This window comes from Stylophora pistillata, chromosome 13 (genome assembly GCF_964205215.1).
Source record: "Stylophora pistillata chromosome 13, jaStyPist1.2, whole genome shotgun sequence".
Taxonomy (NCBI): domain Eukaryota; kingdom Metazoa; phylum Cnidaria; class Anthozoa; order Scleractinia; family Pocilloporidae; genus Stylophora; species Stylophora pistillata.
The window spans coordinates 796,763-815,000 of NC_142531.1; the positions used below are offsets into that span (position 1 = coordinate 796,763).

The following is an 18,238-nucleotide window of genomic DNA, read 5'->3' on the forward strand; positions in this document are numbered from 1 at the left end:
AAGGGATGAGATGACCAGATCCTCAAGGAGGACTAGGGGACAGCCATTGCTGCTAAATGGCGGTTCTGTATCTCAAAAGAGTTTCACAGTCCTTACCGAGCTGTAGAATTTTAGGAAGTGTGAGAGATCTAAGCCACTTTACTAAGCATCCGTTAAATTCCGTGGAAACAGGGAAGAGATCACCGAACATCGCCTTTTTTCTTGGTTTTGGACTTGGTGGTCTACTTGGATTTTCCGGAATTTTTTATGGAAAGAAACAAAGAAAGACGTCACCAATAGAGGCCTCGTTCAACAAAAAAGAGAGCGAAGAAAAAGAAAATAAATTTCCATTGCCAGTACCCGTATCCTTAAGATGTAATGACCTTTTGAATGGGATCAGTATGAAAATATTAGACGTGGAATGAGGACTACGGACTGAGTTGAAAACGTAGACTTGGTTCTGTCCTGGTGTACCGGTTCACGAGGGAATTACCATTGTTCTTTCTTTGTTTAGGAGTCATTGGTTAGCTGTTGTGTATTGTTCGGTCTTTTGTATCGGATCTTGTGAACCGGTACACGAGGACAGAACCGTGGACTTATCCCGACTGAGACTTGCAATAGACATGGTCAAATAGTAGATCCGTGATTTAGAGAAGTGGATTGTTTGACGTAATTTGTTTTTTACATCAGCAAATAGTATTCATTGATGGGAAACACGACTGAAAGCTTAGGACACATACATATGTTATAGGGGTGCCCTACCTAACTGTACACTTATCATTACCTGGAAGTACCCCATATTTTGAAGAGAAAATTGCAGCGAGTAGTGCATGACCCCTTACGCTCCCAATTGTGATAATGTGTCATTATTTTTCATTTACAATATCTGCATAGCTAAGTTAAGTTATTCAGAGTCAACAATTCTGAGAGTTTGGATACATTGCAAATTATAGTGCTTTGTTGTTCATGACTGGAAACTATTGAATTCTTGAAAACTGAAATATTCTTTCCCTTAACAATGAAATAAGAACAAAAGAGAAGAAAATATATATGGCAATTCCTATTGGACCATTCAATCTGCCATAGAGGAATCACAGCATATCATAAAATGTATGAAGGAAGAAATTGGTTGCCCAGGAGTTTGTATAGCTGTTAGCCTAGATGGAAAAACTGTTTGGAGTGAAGGATTTGGGTTTGCAGATGTAGAGAATAGAGTGTTGTGTACCAGTGAAACTGTCATGCGAATTGCAAGTATCAGTAAGCCTTTTACTGCAACAGCTGTAGGTAGGTGTTCTCTGAAATCAAAAGGAATGAAAATTAGCTTGCATAGGAAGCACTTGATTTAATCACTGATACAAGTCAGAAGACACATGCAAACCATTTCTGCTCTCTTACACAAATTTTTCTTGTATTGTTCTATTTGGCATATTTTCCTTAAGGAAAATTTCAGATTACTAGTGAGAAATAGGACACTTTATCATTGAGAGTAAAAAAAAAATAGTAAAACCCATTGCTTAAGTAATCACAGCAGTCAATCAGAACAAGGGATGGTATCACAAGGAGCCAGTGACAATAGCAAGTTACCACATTGACATGTAGTGTTGTTGTATTTTCATAACTATTATTGTTTTAAGAAGGTAGAGTAAGTTTCTCAAACTGTTTAAACAGCGAAGAAGAGAAAAACAGGCCATCCATGATCATTGCTTTTCAGTACTCAATGGATGAAATGTCTCTTATCCCTTTCCTATTATCCCCTTGACCCTCAAGAATAGGTATCTTCTATCACTCCTGAGTCACACAATCAGAATAACTATCTTCTATCACTCCTGAATCACACAATCATTAAGCTCACGAGAATAAAGGAATGATCACCAACTAAAGAAGCTCTTGCCATTACACAAATTCTCCTTTTCAGAAACCTTGGAAATGTATAGAGAACAGCATTCATTTGAGAATATACATACTGATGTTAATTGAGGTGTAAAGGGTAAAGGATGTCAAGAGATTATATACATGTATGTAGGATTTGAACCATGATCTCTCTAGCATATCCAACATTTTTCATCCATTATTTGTCAGCCAAGCTGTGGGAAAAAGGTAAATTAGACCTTGATGCACCAATCCAAAAATATGTCACATCATTTCCTGAGAAGTCTTTCAGTGGCTCCCCAGTCACACTAACAACCAGACACTTATTGTCTCACCTTGGTGGAATAAGACATTACCAAAAACCAACAGCATCCAGTGAAGAAAATGAGACAAACAAAGAGAAAAGAGGTAAGTGGGACAGTTGGGAATGTGCATGTACTTTGATATTCAGTCTTGTAATGTTTCGATTCCTAGTTTTTTTTTTCTGTTAATTTCTATGGTCCATTTTACTGAACTTTTAAACTTAAAGTGAGGAGTTTGTTTGGTGTTTGCATGTTCTTACATCAAATGTTCGTCAACTCTCAAAAGTGTCAGGTTATTTGTTCTAGGTACAGTGAGTGATGGCTGCACTTGTAGACGAGGAGGTGATTCACAGTTTGAAGAATTCTACAGTAAGGTAGGGAAATAACTCCTGGATAACATCCCTCCACTTGACATTTTTTAACATGGCAGCAGCCTTCCGTGCTCTTTGTTTGAAGTACTCCTTTCATCGTACTCCCTTCTGGATACCTTTGACACTCTTTCCTCCACTCAATTGACAGTTTGATAGGTATAATACACAAAATGCCAGTAATTAACTGCTTGATAATAGTTGGACAGAGAAAGATATATCAGTCACAGTACTGCATGTGGAAATAATATTTTGGGTTCAAGCACTCCCTCATTAGGACCCTATAGTCTGATCTTGTTCTATAACTCGTCTAGCTTTAAGAATCTACAGAGAAAGTTCCTTATTAGGAGAGTGTTTTATTAAACTTGCCTGTCCTCTTATATATTTTGTTCTTTCCATATACCAAAATAATTGTCTGAGGTGCCCATTTTCAGTAAGCTTGCAGTGTCTATTACACTTCCTGGTCATATTCTTTGTTAAGTAATTGTTATAAGCAGACTGTTGTAAGCTAGTTATACAGCTACATTCCCTATAAAATTGTTTCAGAGATTGATGCATATATCAGTTCAATTTTAAACTTATTCAGTTTTTTTTTAGGACCACTACAAATCAGTCTCTGAGGCAATAGCCATTTTTAAAGATGACCCGCTCCTATCCAATCCTGGTACAAGTTTTTTATACACCACGCATGGTTGGACTTTACTAAGTGCTGTTGTAGAGAGTATATCTGGACAAGACTTTCTTCTTTTTATGAAAAAACTGTTTAAAGATCTGGGCATGGAAAACACATGTGCTGAATTCAATGATACAATTATTATGAACAGAGCAAGGTTAAGTCATGTTACATATTCTAGTAAGCAATCAATGATGATCTATCTTATTTTTTGGCATTAATATTATTATATATATGTTCACAAGACTAAATCAAAATACCTACCACAGTTTCTTAGTTTCTTTTAGTTATTGTTGAAAACCTGCCAGGAAATACAAGTGCTCCTGAATTATTCTGAACATTTAATGAAAATGATCTCTCTCATTTGATGCAGATTTTATCAACGCAATTGTAAAGGACGTCTTATGAATACACCATATGTAGACAACTCATGCAAGTGGGCAGGCGGGGGTTTCCTTTCCACTGTCAAAGATCTGATCCAATTTGGGAATTCTTTGCTTTATGCCAAACAGATAGGAGAGGTGGACAGCAAGGAAGCATCCGGTATGGTTAACTTTAGGTCTAGATCGGGGAGGGGGGGGGTAAACTGACTTTACCTGTTCAATAGTAGTTTTCACTCACAAGATATGAGAACTTCTGAATGTACCAGTCCTGAGATTTTGACATTAAATCTAATAGATACAACATGTCAAAGTTGATATTTTTTGTAACTTTCATCAGGTGTCTGTTTGACAGTGTATTATAACTGAGAGGAGAGTGTAGGCACTGATTACCACTGAGAGTAAAATGATCAAGTCTTTTTGTACTGTGAAAAATCACTCTCAACTCAAAGGAGGCAAAATATTATTAAAGTTAGGGAGCTAAGATAAAAGTGACTTGGATGGGAGATGAATAAAAAAAATTGCAGATGATTCATCTGAGTAATAATAAATTAATCAATTTTTTACAGGCTATCTTCCTGGATTTCTTAAACCTCATACTGTAACTGAACTCTGGAAAATTGTGGCTAACACAGAAGGTCAAGGTGATGGAGCTGGTGGCTATGGACTTGGCTGGGAGGTCATTGCAGAAAAACAGGAGTTTGGATGGTGCTCACATCAATCAGAATGTGTACTTCATAATGGTAAGATTTAAAGTCAACCCTAAAATTAATTGAATAAAGGCTGATAGTTTCTAAAGAAACTGGGGCTGCATCGATGGGGTTAACGAAATAATTTCAATATATCAACAAAGTTGAAATGGTAAATTGGCCACCGTTACGATTATAAAAGCTGACGTTTTGAGCGTTGGCCCTTCATTGGAGTGAAATTAATTGCTGCTAATCCTGAATACCTTGAAGGGACCCCCCCCCCCCCCCGTCATCTATGCTTACTTTCAACAGTTCCTTTAATCTACTTTTTTGGAGTTTTAAATCAAACTCTCCCACTTTTTCCTTTCACATTTGATGTATTTCCTTGCAAGCCAGGGAAACTGATTCTAACTCAGGAAAAGATATGAGTGATTAGAATCTAATTTCTCCTTACAACAATGCCCCTGAATCACACATTAAGGTCACGAGAATAAAGGAAATGACCATTAACTAAAGAAGCTCTTGATTTTTAAACAGATTCTTCTTTTCAGCACCTTAGGAAAGGTGTAGAGAACAGTATAGCAACTATGCATATTGACATTTGGGTGTAAAGGGTTTATGGAATCATGATTTCCCAAGAAAAACAGTGACCAACCACAAATTCACTCTTCTTTTACCCTCATTTTACCAAAGTCCAATCAGAGACCTCATGGTGTACCTGGTAGAGTAGAAGTTAAGCCAAGAGGAAAATCTCCAAATGCTTTTGTTATATATTTTTCCCGGGTAGTTTACCACTTAACCCCATTTGATGACAATGCATCCAAGCTAATTTAGAGTGAAGTTACCAGAGAAAACTTTTTGATACGGACAGAATACCCAAACTTACATTTTTCCGGTGTATTCATTCCAGGGGGAGCAGTTGGAGCAAGCAGCATATTGATGATAAGACCACAAAAAATTCACCCAAAGCCCCCAAAAGGAGTGGTTATTGCGATATTGGTGAACCTTCAAGGAGTAAATCTTCAAAAAACTGCACTGGCTGTGGCCCAATGCTTTGAGAGAACTCAGCAATAATCATCACTTTGGAAAATTCCATTGGTTGGTCACATCTTATGACATGGTATGACGTCGCAGTATTTTTTCCCAAAGATTTTATTGCTAACAAAGGGTATATGAATAAGAAAATATATACACAATTATTATACTTTGTTACAGCCGTTATCACATAATATAATTTGCTAAGACTAGTAGTAATCAAAGATTAATAAGTGCGTTAGAAGTTCAATGAATTTAGCTAAAATCATACAAAAACAGAGGAGGAAATTAGTTGAGAGATTAAATGAGAAAGACGAAGTATTTAAAGAGCAACATGAACAATAGCAACTTTAATAGTGAAACCCAAATATGTAACCAAAGATGTTTATCTACTTAGTTACAATGTAGTTTAGATACTGATTGTGGGAGACTAACTTTTGTAACAGTAACATGAATGATAGTAACTTGAATAGTTACAAGGGATTGGTTAGTTGCAAGGGAAAATGTAACAAAACATGTTAGTCTACTCAGTATCTTGAAAAACTGAAAATGATAGAGTAGATTTTATAACAACAACATGAGGCTATGATGAAGTTCAAAATGCTATGAAAATTAGATTTTTCCATGTCTAAACGTTTCGTGTCTGTGTGTCATAGCATTGTTTAACAATTTTTCTTAACTTAACAGTAACCTGGATGATACTAACTCGATTAGTCACAAGGTAAAATGCAGTAATTAGAACATGTCAATCTACTCATTTACAATGTAGTTCAGATACTAAATGAGTGAGACTAATTTTTGTAACGGTAACATGAATAATAGTAAATTGAATAGTTTCAAGAAAGTTATGAAGTTGGTAATGCTATGAAACTTTTTGCAATGTTTAAAAGTTCTGGTGTTTGCATGTCATACCATAGTTTAACAAAAAAATTTTAATAGTAACATGAATAGTAACTTGAATAGTTGCATGGGATTGGTTAGTTGCAAGAGAAAATGTAAAAAAACATGTCAATCTACTTAGTATCTTGAAAAACTGAAAGAGATAGACTAAATTTTATAACAACAACTGGAACATGAAGCTGTGATGAAGTTCAAAATGCTATGAAACTTAGATTTTTTTCCATGTCTAAATATTTCGTGTTTGTGTGTCAGCATTGTTTAACTATTTTTCTTATCTTAACAGTAACCAGGGCCGGGTTGTTCAAAGCGCGATTAAGCAAACCCAGGGTTAGCGTCAAATTTTATTCCAGTTAAATTAATAACCAAAAGAGATTTTCTTAAGGATTCTTGCTCTTTAGTTTTATTTTTCGATTTGACTTCATGTGCAGCTTATAATTAGCTTTTGAAATCTTTTTAAACAAAAGAGATTAAATCTTTGATTAAGCTTTAATCGTGGGTTAGCAGTAATCGTCTTTTGAACAACTGGGCCCTGGATGATACTAACTCGATTAGTCACAAGGTAAAATGCAATAATTAAAACATGAGAATCTACTCATTTACAATGTAGTTTAGATACTAAATGAGCGAGACTAATTTTTCTAACAGTAACATGAATAATAGTAAATGGAATAGTTTCAAGAAAGTTTAATATGAAATTCAAAAATGAAGTGCTATAAAAGTTTTTGTGATATCTAAAAGTTTTAGTGTTTGTATCTCATAGCATGAATTATTAGTAACTTAAATAGTTACTAGAGATTGGTTTGTTACAAAGGAAAATGCAACAAAACATGTTAAATGGCAATTTTTTCAATGTCCACAAGTTTTCGCGTTTGCGTGTCAAAGCATACTTTAACTGTGTCTAGGTTTAAGACAGCCTCTGTGATTTCCTCCTCTGTTGTTTCATTTGCAATTAAGTGACAAATTGAAAACAACTTTGACACTGCTTCTTGATAAACCTGTAGCTGAAGCTTCTGCAGTGGTTGTTTGGAGTTTTGGATATGGATCTTGAGTGTCCACTTTACACTGCAGCTGGTTGCCTTTTGTGTTACTTTGCAGTTATCGCAGACTGCAATTTTTCCCTTGATTGTAACTTTTTTTGAACATGAACAACAACAGTTGTATTTGGTGACACTGCTTATTCCTAGTATTTCTCCAATGGTTTCTGTTGTTGTTGAGATGTCATTGACTTCAGGTAATGTTTGTTTGAAGGGTTCAGCGTCCTTGATGGTGTATAAATTATCTTGTTTTGGTGTGTTCAAGTATCTTTGATTCTGAGATACTTTCATTCTCAAGTTGTTGAAGAAATAGGTGGACTGTGGTGTGACGCTGTCAACATGCTCACCCCAGAAAATAACTTTTATGTAACCAGATGGATCAACTATATAGCCTTCCTGTTTTTTGACAGGAGAATCTTGGATGACTATAGTTTTGGTCGAACTTAGATGTGATATCTTTCCTTTTATTGACACTAGCTGTTGTGGTGCTACTTTTGACAAGGATGCAATTGATGTGACATCATCTTGTGCTTTGTAAGGAAAATCAGCTGTTGTTGAAGTGATGGTTGTGTTCCTGTTTATTACTACATCACTTCGTCCATACTTATTGCTGATGTTAAAATTTGAAATTTTAACCGGTGATCTTTGTGTGGCCATTGCATCAAGAGTTTCCTTCTTTTCAGTTGCAAAGCATACACTGCCAATGAGATCTTTCTCTGTCTGAAGGTGGCAGTTAAAGTAGTTTGTTGGTCCAGATTTTTTTACTGGTGAGACATTATGCACAAAGCAAGTTATGTCTTGTTTTTCTGTAGGAGGAGGTAAAAAGATATTTAGATTAATGTAATAAATTTGGCATGGATGGGATTACTGCATAAGGTAGCTTGTGTTATTTGAAAAAAACATATGTGTAAATATTAGTCTCCTTGTTTCATGTACTGTAAATCCTCTATTAAGCCCACAGGGGGCTTATTGTTTTAAGGCGCATTGGGGGGGGGGGGGGCTAAATAGAAAGGAAGGGCTTAATAGAAGGGGAAGTGTTAAAATTTAGCAAAACAGGAGCAGTTCACCACTCATTAATTACTGTAATTAAGATTATTTTTAGTACAAAACAGGGATATTTTGGCCAAAGTTTGCCATCAACATGCAAGAGGTGTGGGAAAAATAAATTGTATCATATAACTACATGAGAACATTAAAGGGTGACAAAAGTGATAGGAAACAGTGTACATCTAATACCTAGATGTTCAAAATAACATGTTTTATTAATGAGAGCATATAGAGCAGGTAAGGTTATAAAATGATTTTAAAACAAGAAGCATTAGTTTAATAGAAGAAAGGAACGTATAACCATAATATTTAAGTATGACCGGGAGATACATACCTGAAGCCATATTAGATCTCTGTCTTGTCTGTTGAAAAAAAAAAAAAAAATAAGGATGTATACAGATGTTTTAGGAGGGTGTTTAAAATACCTTTAAACCCTAGTTAATACAACACTCTGAAACATTACATGGAACTTTGCTTTAAATGTAGTTGGAAAGTGAACTATTTATAACCATAAAAAAAATCATTTATGTATGCATGTGTTGAAGGCCGTATAATCAATTTATTCTAATTAATCAATTTTGGGTGCTGTACTGTTGTGAGTGACTTTGTTCGCATCACTCAACTTGGGATCAATTTATATTTGCTAGATTATATAGCCTGCTTTCTTCTTCAAGTCTATATTTTAAATTAGTGGATTTCTTAAGACTCTTAAGTCTTTCAAAAGTCATTGGTTCAATAATACAAGATGAAAGTGTTTTCACTCTGCTTATAGCTACATATGAAATGCCTGCAGTAGTTTCAGTCTGACCAATGTCAATCCATGCTTTTGGCAGTGTTAACCCTTGGCTCTTGTGTATTGTGATTGCCCAAGCAAGTTTGAGAGGCAACTGTTGTCTCTCATGTAAACCATCTAGTGTCTGTGAGGTTATTGTTATTGGGCATATAGGCACACATCGTGGAATGCTATCACTGATAGATGGACCTCTATACTCATTAAATTTTACTATGACAGCGACAGGCAAGTCTGGTGGTTGCTGGTTGTTTGCATAAATGAAATCTTCAACCGTTCCAGTTGCACCGTTACAAAGTCCAACATCTATCCATAGGTTCATGGTAAGCATTACATGTGCACCTTTTGCAAGGAAAATGGTCGGTTGTAAACCTGACATGTCATCTGAACTTGCTTTCTTAGCTATATCACTAGAGTGACGTGCAGTGATGCAGGCTATTGGCTGATGAAGTTCTGATAACTTTTCAAAGTTATAATTAGCAACTTCTTCATTGCTGAAATAGAGCCTAGTGGCATCTTGAAACTCATTCATGTTCAATGCTATGGAAGGCTGTCTTGCCAAAAGAAGTTTCCAATCTTGCTCATTAGAATCTCCTGTGCGAAGGCGTATGAGTAAATCTCTAAACTGAGCTTGCTGTTGATTTAAGCCTTGAACCCTCTGGTTTACTGACAGTTTTACAACATTGCCAAACATGTGATAAGCTAAATAGCCTTGTTCACCTGTAGAACTGGAGGGTCTCGAATGATATAATGGCTTATCTGCCACTGGAGGCAATTGAGCTGGGTCACCAACTAATATCATGGATTTACCACCAAATACTTTGTCATTTTTGCCTGTTGCTTGTCGGCAGCGTCTATCAATCCAGCCAAACAATGTTTGTCCTAGCATAGAGTATTCATCAATTAGGATATAACTGATATCTTTCAGCTTGGTTTGTAATGTGACAAGCCCTTGTCCTGTTAATTCTTTGTTATGTCTTGGGCCAACAGGCAATTTTAATAGTGAATGGATTGTACATCCGTTTATGTTAAATGAAGCTTTGCCAGTTGTGGCAGTCACTGCACAAGAGTGTTGGAGCAGGTTTCGGATGGCATTAATGAGGTAACTTTTCCCTGTACCGGCAACTCCAAGTATAATAAGAAGCAATGGATCTTTAGGGCAGGCTTGTTCAGAATGTGCTTTCACCATATTGTAGGCATGTCTTTGCATGTCACTGAATGTATTAACATCAATATTTTGTTGTTGCAAACCAAAGGTAGAATCCAAAGTATCTTTCTTAGTTTTTACCCAGGATGGCATTTCCTGTATTAAGTGATTTGCATACTTAATCTTGTCATTTTGCCAGTCATAATCAGGCTGAGAGGTTTGTTGTGTTATATTATCTTGGTTAACAAAATACCCAGGTATGAGATCTGCTAAATCCATCCACTCTTCACGCTGTGGAAGCTCTTCTGAAGAGTGCTCTATATTTGGTTCCTCTTCTGTGTTATTCTGTACACTTTGTAGTTTTTCATACCAGTCAGGAACATGCTCTTCAGCATATGGTGTTTGTAGAAATTCCTTCCATTTTGTGATGTATATTTCATCAGTGCCTTCCTGACAATCCCAGGCATTGTCTTGTGTAGTATGCCAAGGTTTGTGCTTAAGTAACTGATATTTGCAATAAAGTCCAAAATTTGGACCTTTTGAATTGGAAGAAAATACTGGAAAAACTCTGGGAATCATGTTATGAGGCTGAACTGTTAGTTTGTTGTTGACAAGTTTGTATTTTGTTGCAAAATGAATGAAATTAAGAGCCATTATATCTGGGATGGTTTGAATATATTTTTCCCTTTTAGCGTAAGTATCAAGCAATGAGTCATTGGTTACAGTATCTCCATCATTTGTTATAGTTTTGATTCTACGTGAACCATTTAGACTAATAGGTACCACATTAAATGATGAGCTGACAAGTTTCAGTGACATGAGATGATGCATAGTCTCTTGTGCAGAGAAGTCACGTTGGCCAAGTGATTTCATTATCACTTTTTTTATCAATTTTGTAGGGTTGCTATTGTTGTTGCAATTACGGACAATAGAATTAAATGCAAGTTTCATTACAGGTGACTTTGGTTCACCTTTTGAAGCATATTTTGCAAGGTATTCAACACATGCATGATAATCAATGATTACTTGAATATCACAGTTTGCCCTCCAGCCTTGAAGCTGAAGTCGTTGGTGATTATTGAGTCTGCTATCATTCCTCTTTGTTATGATCTTTGCTTTGTATTGAGTGCTTCGATCTTTTGTATGAATGGGCTCAAACTCTAGTTTTGTATTAACACAAGGTTGAAATGGAAACTTAAATCTACATTTCAGTTCTGTTTCGTTTTGTTTCTTTCTAAGACAATAGTTTGTACTACAGCGAGTGTGCCTTTGTACAGTATTCAACAAATCAACATAATCTTGTTCAGAGTCTTGTAAACTTACAAGGTCCTTGTGACGCTTTTGACAAGGATGAATAGAGGGCTTCACCCATGTGCCATTATCTGGTGGATCTGGATTATATGTAGACAATAACCAATCTACATACTGACAAACTACCTGAGAAGCCTTTTTCCCATCCACTATCTGTTGATTGAGTTCTAGTATATTGACTTGCTCAGCTGTATTAGTGGACATTTCAGCCAAATAGCCTTTTAGAGCTGTTTCTGAGAGTTTACATAAACCTGGATCATTTTTCAGCTTTGCTACACCATGACAATGTATACTACCTCTAGCTTGATATTCAAATCTGTACCAGTGCCACTCAGCATCTAGTGAATTGTATAACCAGTATTTAATAAAACTTTCTAAACGCTGTGTAAAGAACCAGTCTGTAATATGAGGATTGTTAATGACATTCTGCCGTTTGTTCTCAGTTGAATTAATACTGACTGAGTTGCCAAAAATTGCATGAAGTTCAGGCCAATGCATATCAGCAGAGGAGAATGTGAAAAAGAATGTTGGAGCTCCAGCATGGGCTATTATTGCTTTTAAATCTTCTTTAGCTTTGTGCCAATAAGCATTAGAACCAGTAATGTTACTAAGATAGCGTGATATCTTAGATATAAACATACTTGTGTTATTGCTAGTTGCCATTTGCCGCAGCTCCTCAGCAGTCAAATGAGCTTCTCCTGGGTTTTGTTTTAGGAACATGCCTGTCTGTTGCAGAATACGTTTTCTTTGTATCATATTCAATGCCCAGTAACCAAATCTGGGGTGAGTAGCAAAGCGATATACCCATTTGTCATTCTTGTTTTCTCCAAACTTTAAAAGGTGCTTTACTCTTTCTCCGAGTGGTATATCTCGGCGTAATGATGGGTTAGTAGGATCACCCTTACCATCTGGAAATAATGTTGGGAAAGCCATTGTTGCTAAATAGGGAGTTACATACTCGTTTAATGGTTCACTGCCAACTGTTGGCCAGGGCAAGTGATTAGAATCATTAGACAATTGTTGGCGCACAGCTTCTATTTCTTGCTGCTGACACTCTGGAATAGGCAGAAAACTACTCATTTCAGTACCCTCATTATAAACAATGTCATCTTCATTTTGAGGACCTAAGTCAGGTTCACATGTGGCATCCAAATCTATATTCTCTGTTTCAACCGAGAGAAGACCATGTGGAACACCATGTTCTGGTAAAGAATTTAAAGAATTTTGATTGATGGTTATGTCCTTGTAGTGTGAGTTATTATTAACAAGCCATTGTAGTGCATCAGCTACATTTTGCCTTCGCACTGTCACATCTTTAAAACTGTTCTCTTTACCTTTCATCTTAACAACAATAACAGATAGATCTTTTGGGTATCTAGGCAGAGAATGTGCTAGTTCAGCTATATCCTGAGGCAAATTGATACAGTGGCCTGAATAGCCCCTTTGTCCACCAGGTTTTATGTAAACTCGCATAACAGGAAGTGCACGTGCAATAAGCATTTCTTCTACTTGGGTTAGCCCCTGCAGTTGTAAAGGTACTAATGATGGCACCATGTCATTTTCCTTAGAAAACTTTTTTGGTTGTTGTTTATCTCGTATGCACCTCTGACACTGGTAGTGATCAACCTTCCTTGGACTGGATTTCAATGGCCATGCTTCAAAACAGACAGTGCATTGGCAAACTGAATACTGATTGGACTTATGAAAATCGTTCATGTTATTTTGTGCATGTTTTTGTTCGTGAACTGGACCAGCACAGCTCTCTTTTTGTCCTGCAGAAATTGTTTGAGACCTTTTATAACTGGCTCTCCTATTTGCAAGTCTCTCTTTTCGCTTTTCAACATTTTCTTCAGACGTTCTTTTTCTATAAGAGTCTTTGTAACTTTTTAGTCTCTCTTTTTGCTTTTCAACAGTTTCTTCAGACACTCTTTTTCTATAAGTGTCTCTCTTAGTTTTAAGTCTCTCTTTTCGCTTTTCAGCAGTTTCTTCAGACATTGTTTTTCTATAAGTGCCTCTCTTATCTTCAAGTCTGCTTGCCCTTTCATTAGCTGTTTCTGTATATTTGACTCTTTTCATGTAATTTCTGTGCTTAAGAAGTCTACCATGTCTGTTTTCATTGGTTTCTGATAATTTTCTCTTTATGCATGTGAGTTTGTTTTTATATCTACTGTTTTTGTCAGTCAATGTTGAAACATAATGCAACTCGTTAATATATCCAATAAATATTGTCTTTCGTCCATCCTGATCAGCAACAGGAGTTAAGATTGTACTTTCAGGTGAATTTATATTAGACTGTGTGATATGAATGACACAGTTGTATGCATTGGCCACAGCTTGCATTATGATGTTATCACACCATGTGCCTTGTTTTGACATTTGTTGAATATAGTTATTCCAGTGATCATTAGAAATGCTTTCAATATACAATTCTGGGTAACTCTGTAAATGGCCAATTCCAGCCATACGAATTTCACGATGCAAGTCAGCAGTCCTATACAGTTGGTGTGAAACTGATTTAAAGAAACAATCTCCAAATCCACCTACATCATGTGGTATAAGTCCTATGAGACGAAGCCTTTCAGTTAAACAATCCCATGGTAAATCATGACTAACAGCATTCTCAGGAGACATACCTCCATTTAATTTTGAATTATCATTATGAGTTTGAGGAAAGCTTTTTCCACCAGAATTCATTAAATCTGCCACACGGATATGTGTTTGTCTACAGTTACATGTAGAATAGTTATCTGTTGTTGTAAATTTTCTTTTCTGTATGTTCATGTAAAAAACAAATTTACTATAATAATGATCATTGGTATACCAGAATTTCCAGGTGTTGTAATTTCTACATAAATTAGTGATAAAAGAACTGTCTGGAAGATGTTGTCTTACAAAAGACTTGATTCTATTCCTAGACTTCGTATTACTTAGTGCCTTTAGAATTATTTTAACAGGAACGTGAGATGGTTCCCTGTCCCTTTTCCTCTGACAATTCACTCTTTTCTTACGAACTTCAACATTTTCAGAAATAGTTACACTATGATTTTCAATTTTCTCAGAAGAATAACTTGTCAAAGCCTTATCATGATCTTGTGAACTACAATCACCACTTATCAGCCCGGTAACCATTTGACTTTTGTCACTTTTCATTTGGCGCAATGGCCATCGAGCAGAATGACTCGGTTTATTTGCTTTGTGACCACAACGGGTCATTTGGCGCAATGGCCACCGAGTACAATGACTCGGTTTGTTTGGTTTGTATTTGTGACCGCTATGGGTCAAAGCACAATGGCTTGGTAGATTTGCTTTGAGACAACTTTGTGTCAAAGCACAATGGCTTGGTAGATTTGCTTTGAGACAACTTTGTGTCAGAGTTATCGGTTGATTTGCTTTGTTGTTCGGCAAATTCGAGGACATCAATTCAAAGCAGGAGAGCAGCGAAGGTCTTCGGTTTGTTGTAGTTCGGACAACGCCGACATCGGGCTTTCTACATGCTCTTGGAGGAGTACTAAAAAGTTTCCTGGTAAGGCTTTGACAAGTTGAAGCGATGAACTTTTTAAGAAACATCGCATGAAGTTTGAGAAAAATAAATGAACTTACCGAACAATCCAAAGATATCCACGGAGGCGACACGGACGCACGAGCAGCTTGCACTCGCACGAGGTATAGTTGCGTGCGCACTCGCACGAGGTATAGTTGCTTGCGCATAAAAATAGTTGTGTGCGCATGTCCACCAGGTGAGCCCGCAATTTCTTTGGCCGGCTATTGGGCTTAAAATTCGTGCGTGCGCTTAATAATTATTCAAAATGGCGCAGATTTTGAACATCGCCCGTCCAAGTAACCAAAAATCTCGAATCTTCACGCCTGGCATGCACAGGTATCCCATCGACCACAGGATCCCCAAAGATTACGAAGCGTTCTCCTGACGTCGAACGCAATTAAAAAAATTATGAAATATCTAAGGTTCAAAGGTTTTGTAAGACAACCTTTACAACAACAACTGCATCCTGACCTCCCTCTTTATGTCATGATAACAACTGTAACTTGTTTTTTTAACACCACTAAGAAATCTTGAAAATTTTTAATGTTTTGGTGAAAAATAAGAAAGTCAAAATTTACCCTGTGTTCTAGGTACTTTTATAAGTTTTAAGAGATATTATAATTGTACAGAGTGATTTAGTGTTGAAACTTGTGTTATTCACTAACAAAATTAATCTAATAATAAAAATAATTTGATGTGTCAAAGAAGTTGATACATATTGCTTTTGGAAAGTAAAATAATCAAATACATTAAAATTGATATTGTAATAAGCATATGGTAAAAATATAGACATAAGACACCTCACATTAAAAATTTTATAACAGAGACAAATATTTTCACAAAAATTCTTCATGTCACACAAAGGTAATTTTTGTTCCAATCATTTCCTGCACCTTCACACCTATGATTACCTTAGTGTACTCTGGCATTAAAAAGGATTCACAACTTTACTCTGCTATTAGTGAAGTCACAAGTTTCCTGTCTCCAGTCCATCCCATCCTTCCATGTAAAACCTGTTGATTATCTAGTACAGCAACATCAAATGTCCGCCACCAAAATCCCACTGCATAGGACCACATTACTTCACGAATATGCTGAAGGACCTCAGGTTCAATATCAGATCCATCACCATAGTAACAGTGAAAGGGGAATTGATCATCTTTCATACTATCACCAGTATTTTCATACAGAGGGAGAGCTCTGAAATAGCTTGCATTATAGCTTGTTATTTGATTAAACCATATCTTCTCCCCAGTTATGGGGTGTTGTATGACAGGTGAATTAAGGTACCAGTAGCGAAGATTTTTCCCCTTGTCCCAAGAGTAGCTCCATCCGTTTAATTCAAGAATTGTTTGCACCTCCTATTTAAAACAAACAAGTCATTCAAAGATGAAATTCACATGGCACTCAATTGCATGCATCTACATTGTAAAGACACAACCTTACAACCTGCATTTTTGATTGATCACTGTCCAGTTAAACAAAACTTATGATGCTGTAACCTCTATGGTGTAGCCTGCCAAGGAGTTCTCTGTATCCCAGCAGGAAATGCATCTGGCCAACCAACTGGTGTTAAATTCTCATAGTGAATTCAGACTTTTCTGTATCCCCTAATTGTGATGAATATTCAAAATCTTTCTTAAGTGTTTTCTAAAATTGATTATCTTAGAATGTTGGAGAAACAATTCTATGGTGTAGTCTGATGTTATGGATGAAGGGGATCCTATGATTTACTGTTAATCAAAATTTTGGCAAGCTAGGTGTCTGTACCAAATGCATTATTGTACAAAATTAATTCAACAAAACAAAGGACCTTGGACAAAACATCTGAAAAGGAATTTTAGCAAACCTTGGGATCATCCATCCAGAATCTATCTTGCCAGCTCTTCTGAAGTCCAGCTCCTGTGTCTTTGTTTGGGAGAAAGGCTTGATAGCGAATCTTCTTTGCCTCAAACTTTTGAATCACTTTGGGATCCAAGGAGGCAGTCAAATCTTGGCTTTTCAGGAGAACAGTTTCACCGCCACAAGATGGGTTAGGTTCTCTTAAACAGAACATCACTATCTGAAAAACGGGATATTTATATACTTTAGTTCACCTTTGTACCATATTGGTGGTTTGAGGTTACAAGGAGTGTTTTTTTTTTTGGAACAGAAAGGAGTCTGCTGTTAAGTTACCCCTAAAACTCTTTCTTTCAGATTACCTAAACAGTTTATTTCTACCCACTTATTCCATTAGATGGAGAGGGGCTCTCCAAAAAAAAAAGATTCTTGCTCAAAAATAAATGAAAAGGACCCACTTTAATTAACACATAATTTGCACACGTACCACAGATAAAGACTATTATTACTACAACACAAAACGTGACCTTATGAACATACCTTCTTTGGAAATAATGGTGAATAGGAGCATTCATTATGTGGTTCTATAGTAACCTCTGGGGGGTCATCTGAGGCTGTGTACACATGCCCCCCCAATGGGGTCCTATAACCTGTAACTCCATGTTCAAAAAACTTAAAGTTGAGGTTCTGAAGAAAATTTTGGAAATCGCCCATGCTACTAAGTGGAAGATTCCTAGTAAAATGAAATGTAGATAATAGAACTTCAAGTCTCAACCCAACCTGATAAAACAAATGGTATTTAGTGCTGTACTCTATATATTAATGATTCAATGAACAAGTAGAAATAAGAAATATTGAGGTAATAGTAGTTATTCTAATTCTAGCTATATTTTTCAAAATGTGGCTTCTTAACCTTCCAAAGTTAGAGGGTGTGGGAAAAGAGCTGGACACGGTCATTTCCGGGAAAGAAACCAATGAAATGACTAACGGAATGCCACCAAAATAGTGAAAACTGTTTAGGAAGACCGATACAGAATGGGGAAAACAGGGTTATTATAATTGTTGTTATTACCACCATCATTATGATTGTTACTCATTGGTCATTTGAGTTGCCTCATATTAACTACATGTGCGTACGATTCTATGGGGTGTGATTCATGAATAGTTGGGAACCTCAAAGTCAGTAGAAAGCTTCATTTAAGAAGCCTAACAGATTTTACTCTCACAGGTTTTTTTTTAAGTTTTTCTAGACCTCACCGTTCACAGTGTTTAACAGTATTCCAATCAATTTAAATAAACACGCCAACCAAAAGACACATTTCATTGTGCACGAT

At 36.4% G+C, this 18,238-nt stretch overlaps 4 protein-coding genes across 4 annotated transcripts in view; 1 reads left to right on the forward strand and 3 right to left on the reverse strand.

The window, feature by feature from the left end:
• Nucleotides 1-21: 21 nt before the first annotated feature.
• LOC111336936 (serine beta-lactamase-like protein LACTB, mitochondrial) lies at nucleotides 22-9,060 on the forward strand. Its single transcript, XM_022943116.2, has 8 exons — nucleotides 22-341; nucleotides 1,008-1,263; nucleotides 2,059-2,256; nucleotides 2,457-2,524; nucleotides 3,116-3,348; nucleotides 3,565-3,734; nucleotides 4,141-4,314; nucleotides 5,171-9,060. The coding sequence occupies exons 1-8, from the start codon at nucleotides 57-59 to the stop codon at nucleotides 5,332-5,334; spliced, it is 1,548 nt and encodes a 515-aa protein (XP_022798851.1). The 5' UTR covers nucleotides 22-56; the 3' UTR covers nucleotides 5,335-9,060.
• LOC148717208 (uncharacterized) lies at nucleotides 5,617-8,746 on the reverse strand. Its single transcript, XM_088743058.1, has 2 exons — nucleotides 8,611-8,746; nucleotides 5,617-8,035 (listed from the first exon to the last, which is right to left on the reverse strand). The coding sequence occupies exons 1-2, from the start codon at nucleotides 8,618-8,620 to the stop codon at nucleotides 7,026-7,028; spliced, it is 1,020 nt and encodes a 339-aa protein (XP_088599184.1). The 5' UTR covers nucleotides 8,621-8,746; the 3' UTR covers nucleotides 5,617-7,025.
• Nucleotides 8,611-15,720, reverse strand: LOC148717209 (uncharacterized). Its single transcript, XM_088743054.1, has one exon. It carries the CDS (start codon nucleotides 15,230-15,232, stop codon nucleotides 8,906-8,908), a length of 6,327 nt encoding a protein of 2,108 aa, XP_088599180.1. The 5' UTR covers nucleotides 15,233-15,720; the 3' UTR covers nucleotides 8,611-8,905.
• Nucleotides 15,721-15,898: 178 nt separating this feature from the next.
• The window catches only part of LOC111336937 (uncharacterized), a 15,621-nt gene continuing 13,281 nt past the window's right edge, over nucleotides 15,899-18,238 (reverse strand). Inside the window, exons 3-5 of the mRNA XM_022943117.2 lie at nucleotides 17,445-17,637; nucleotides 16,915-17,127; nucleotides 15,899-16,426 (exon numbers count right to left, since the gene is read on the reverse strand). Coding sequence (XP_022798852.1) covers nucleotides 16,013-16,426; nucleotides 16,915-17,127; nucleotides 17,445-17,637 — 820 coding nt within the window. The 3' untranslated portion in view covers nucleotides 15,899-16,012. The remainder of the gene's footprint in view (nucleotides 16,427-16,914; nucleotides 17,128-17,444; nucleotides 17,638-18,238) is intronic.

Bases quoted from the DNA above. Each gene is read 5' to 3' on its own strand.
- LOC148717209 (XM_088743054.1), bottom strand. From the start codon at position 15,232: ATGCGCAAGCAACTATACCTCGTGCGAGTGCGCACGCAACTATACCTC.
- LOC111336936 (XM_022943116.2), top strand. From the start codon at position 57: ATGGCGGTTCTGTATCTCAAAAGAGTTTCACAGTCCTTACCGAGCTGT. The intron at 2,525-3,115 runs GTAGGGAAATAA...GTTTTTTTTTAG, and splicing joins TTGAAGAATTCTACAGTAAG to GACCACTACAAATCAGTCTC. The intron at 3,735-4,140 runs GTATGGTTAACT...AATTTTTTACAG, and splicing joins GGACAGCAAGGAAGCATCCG to GCTATCTTCCTGGATTTCTT.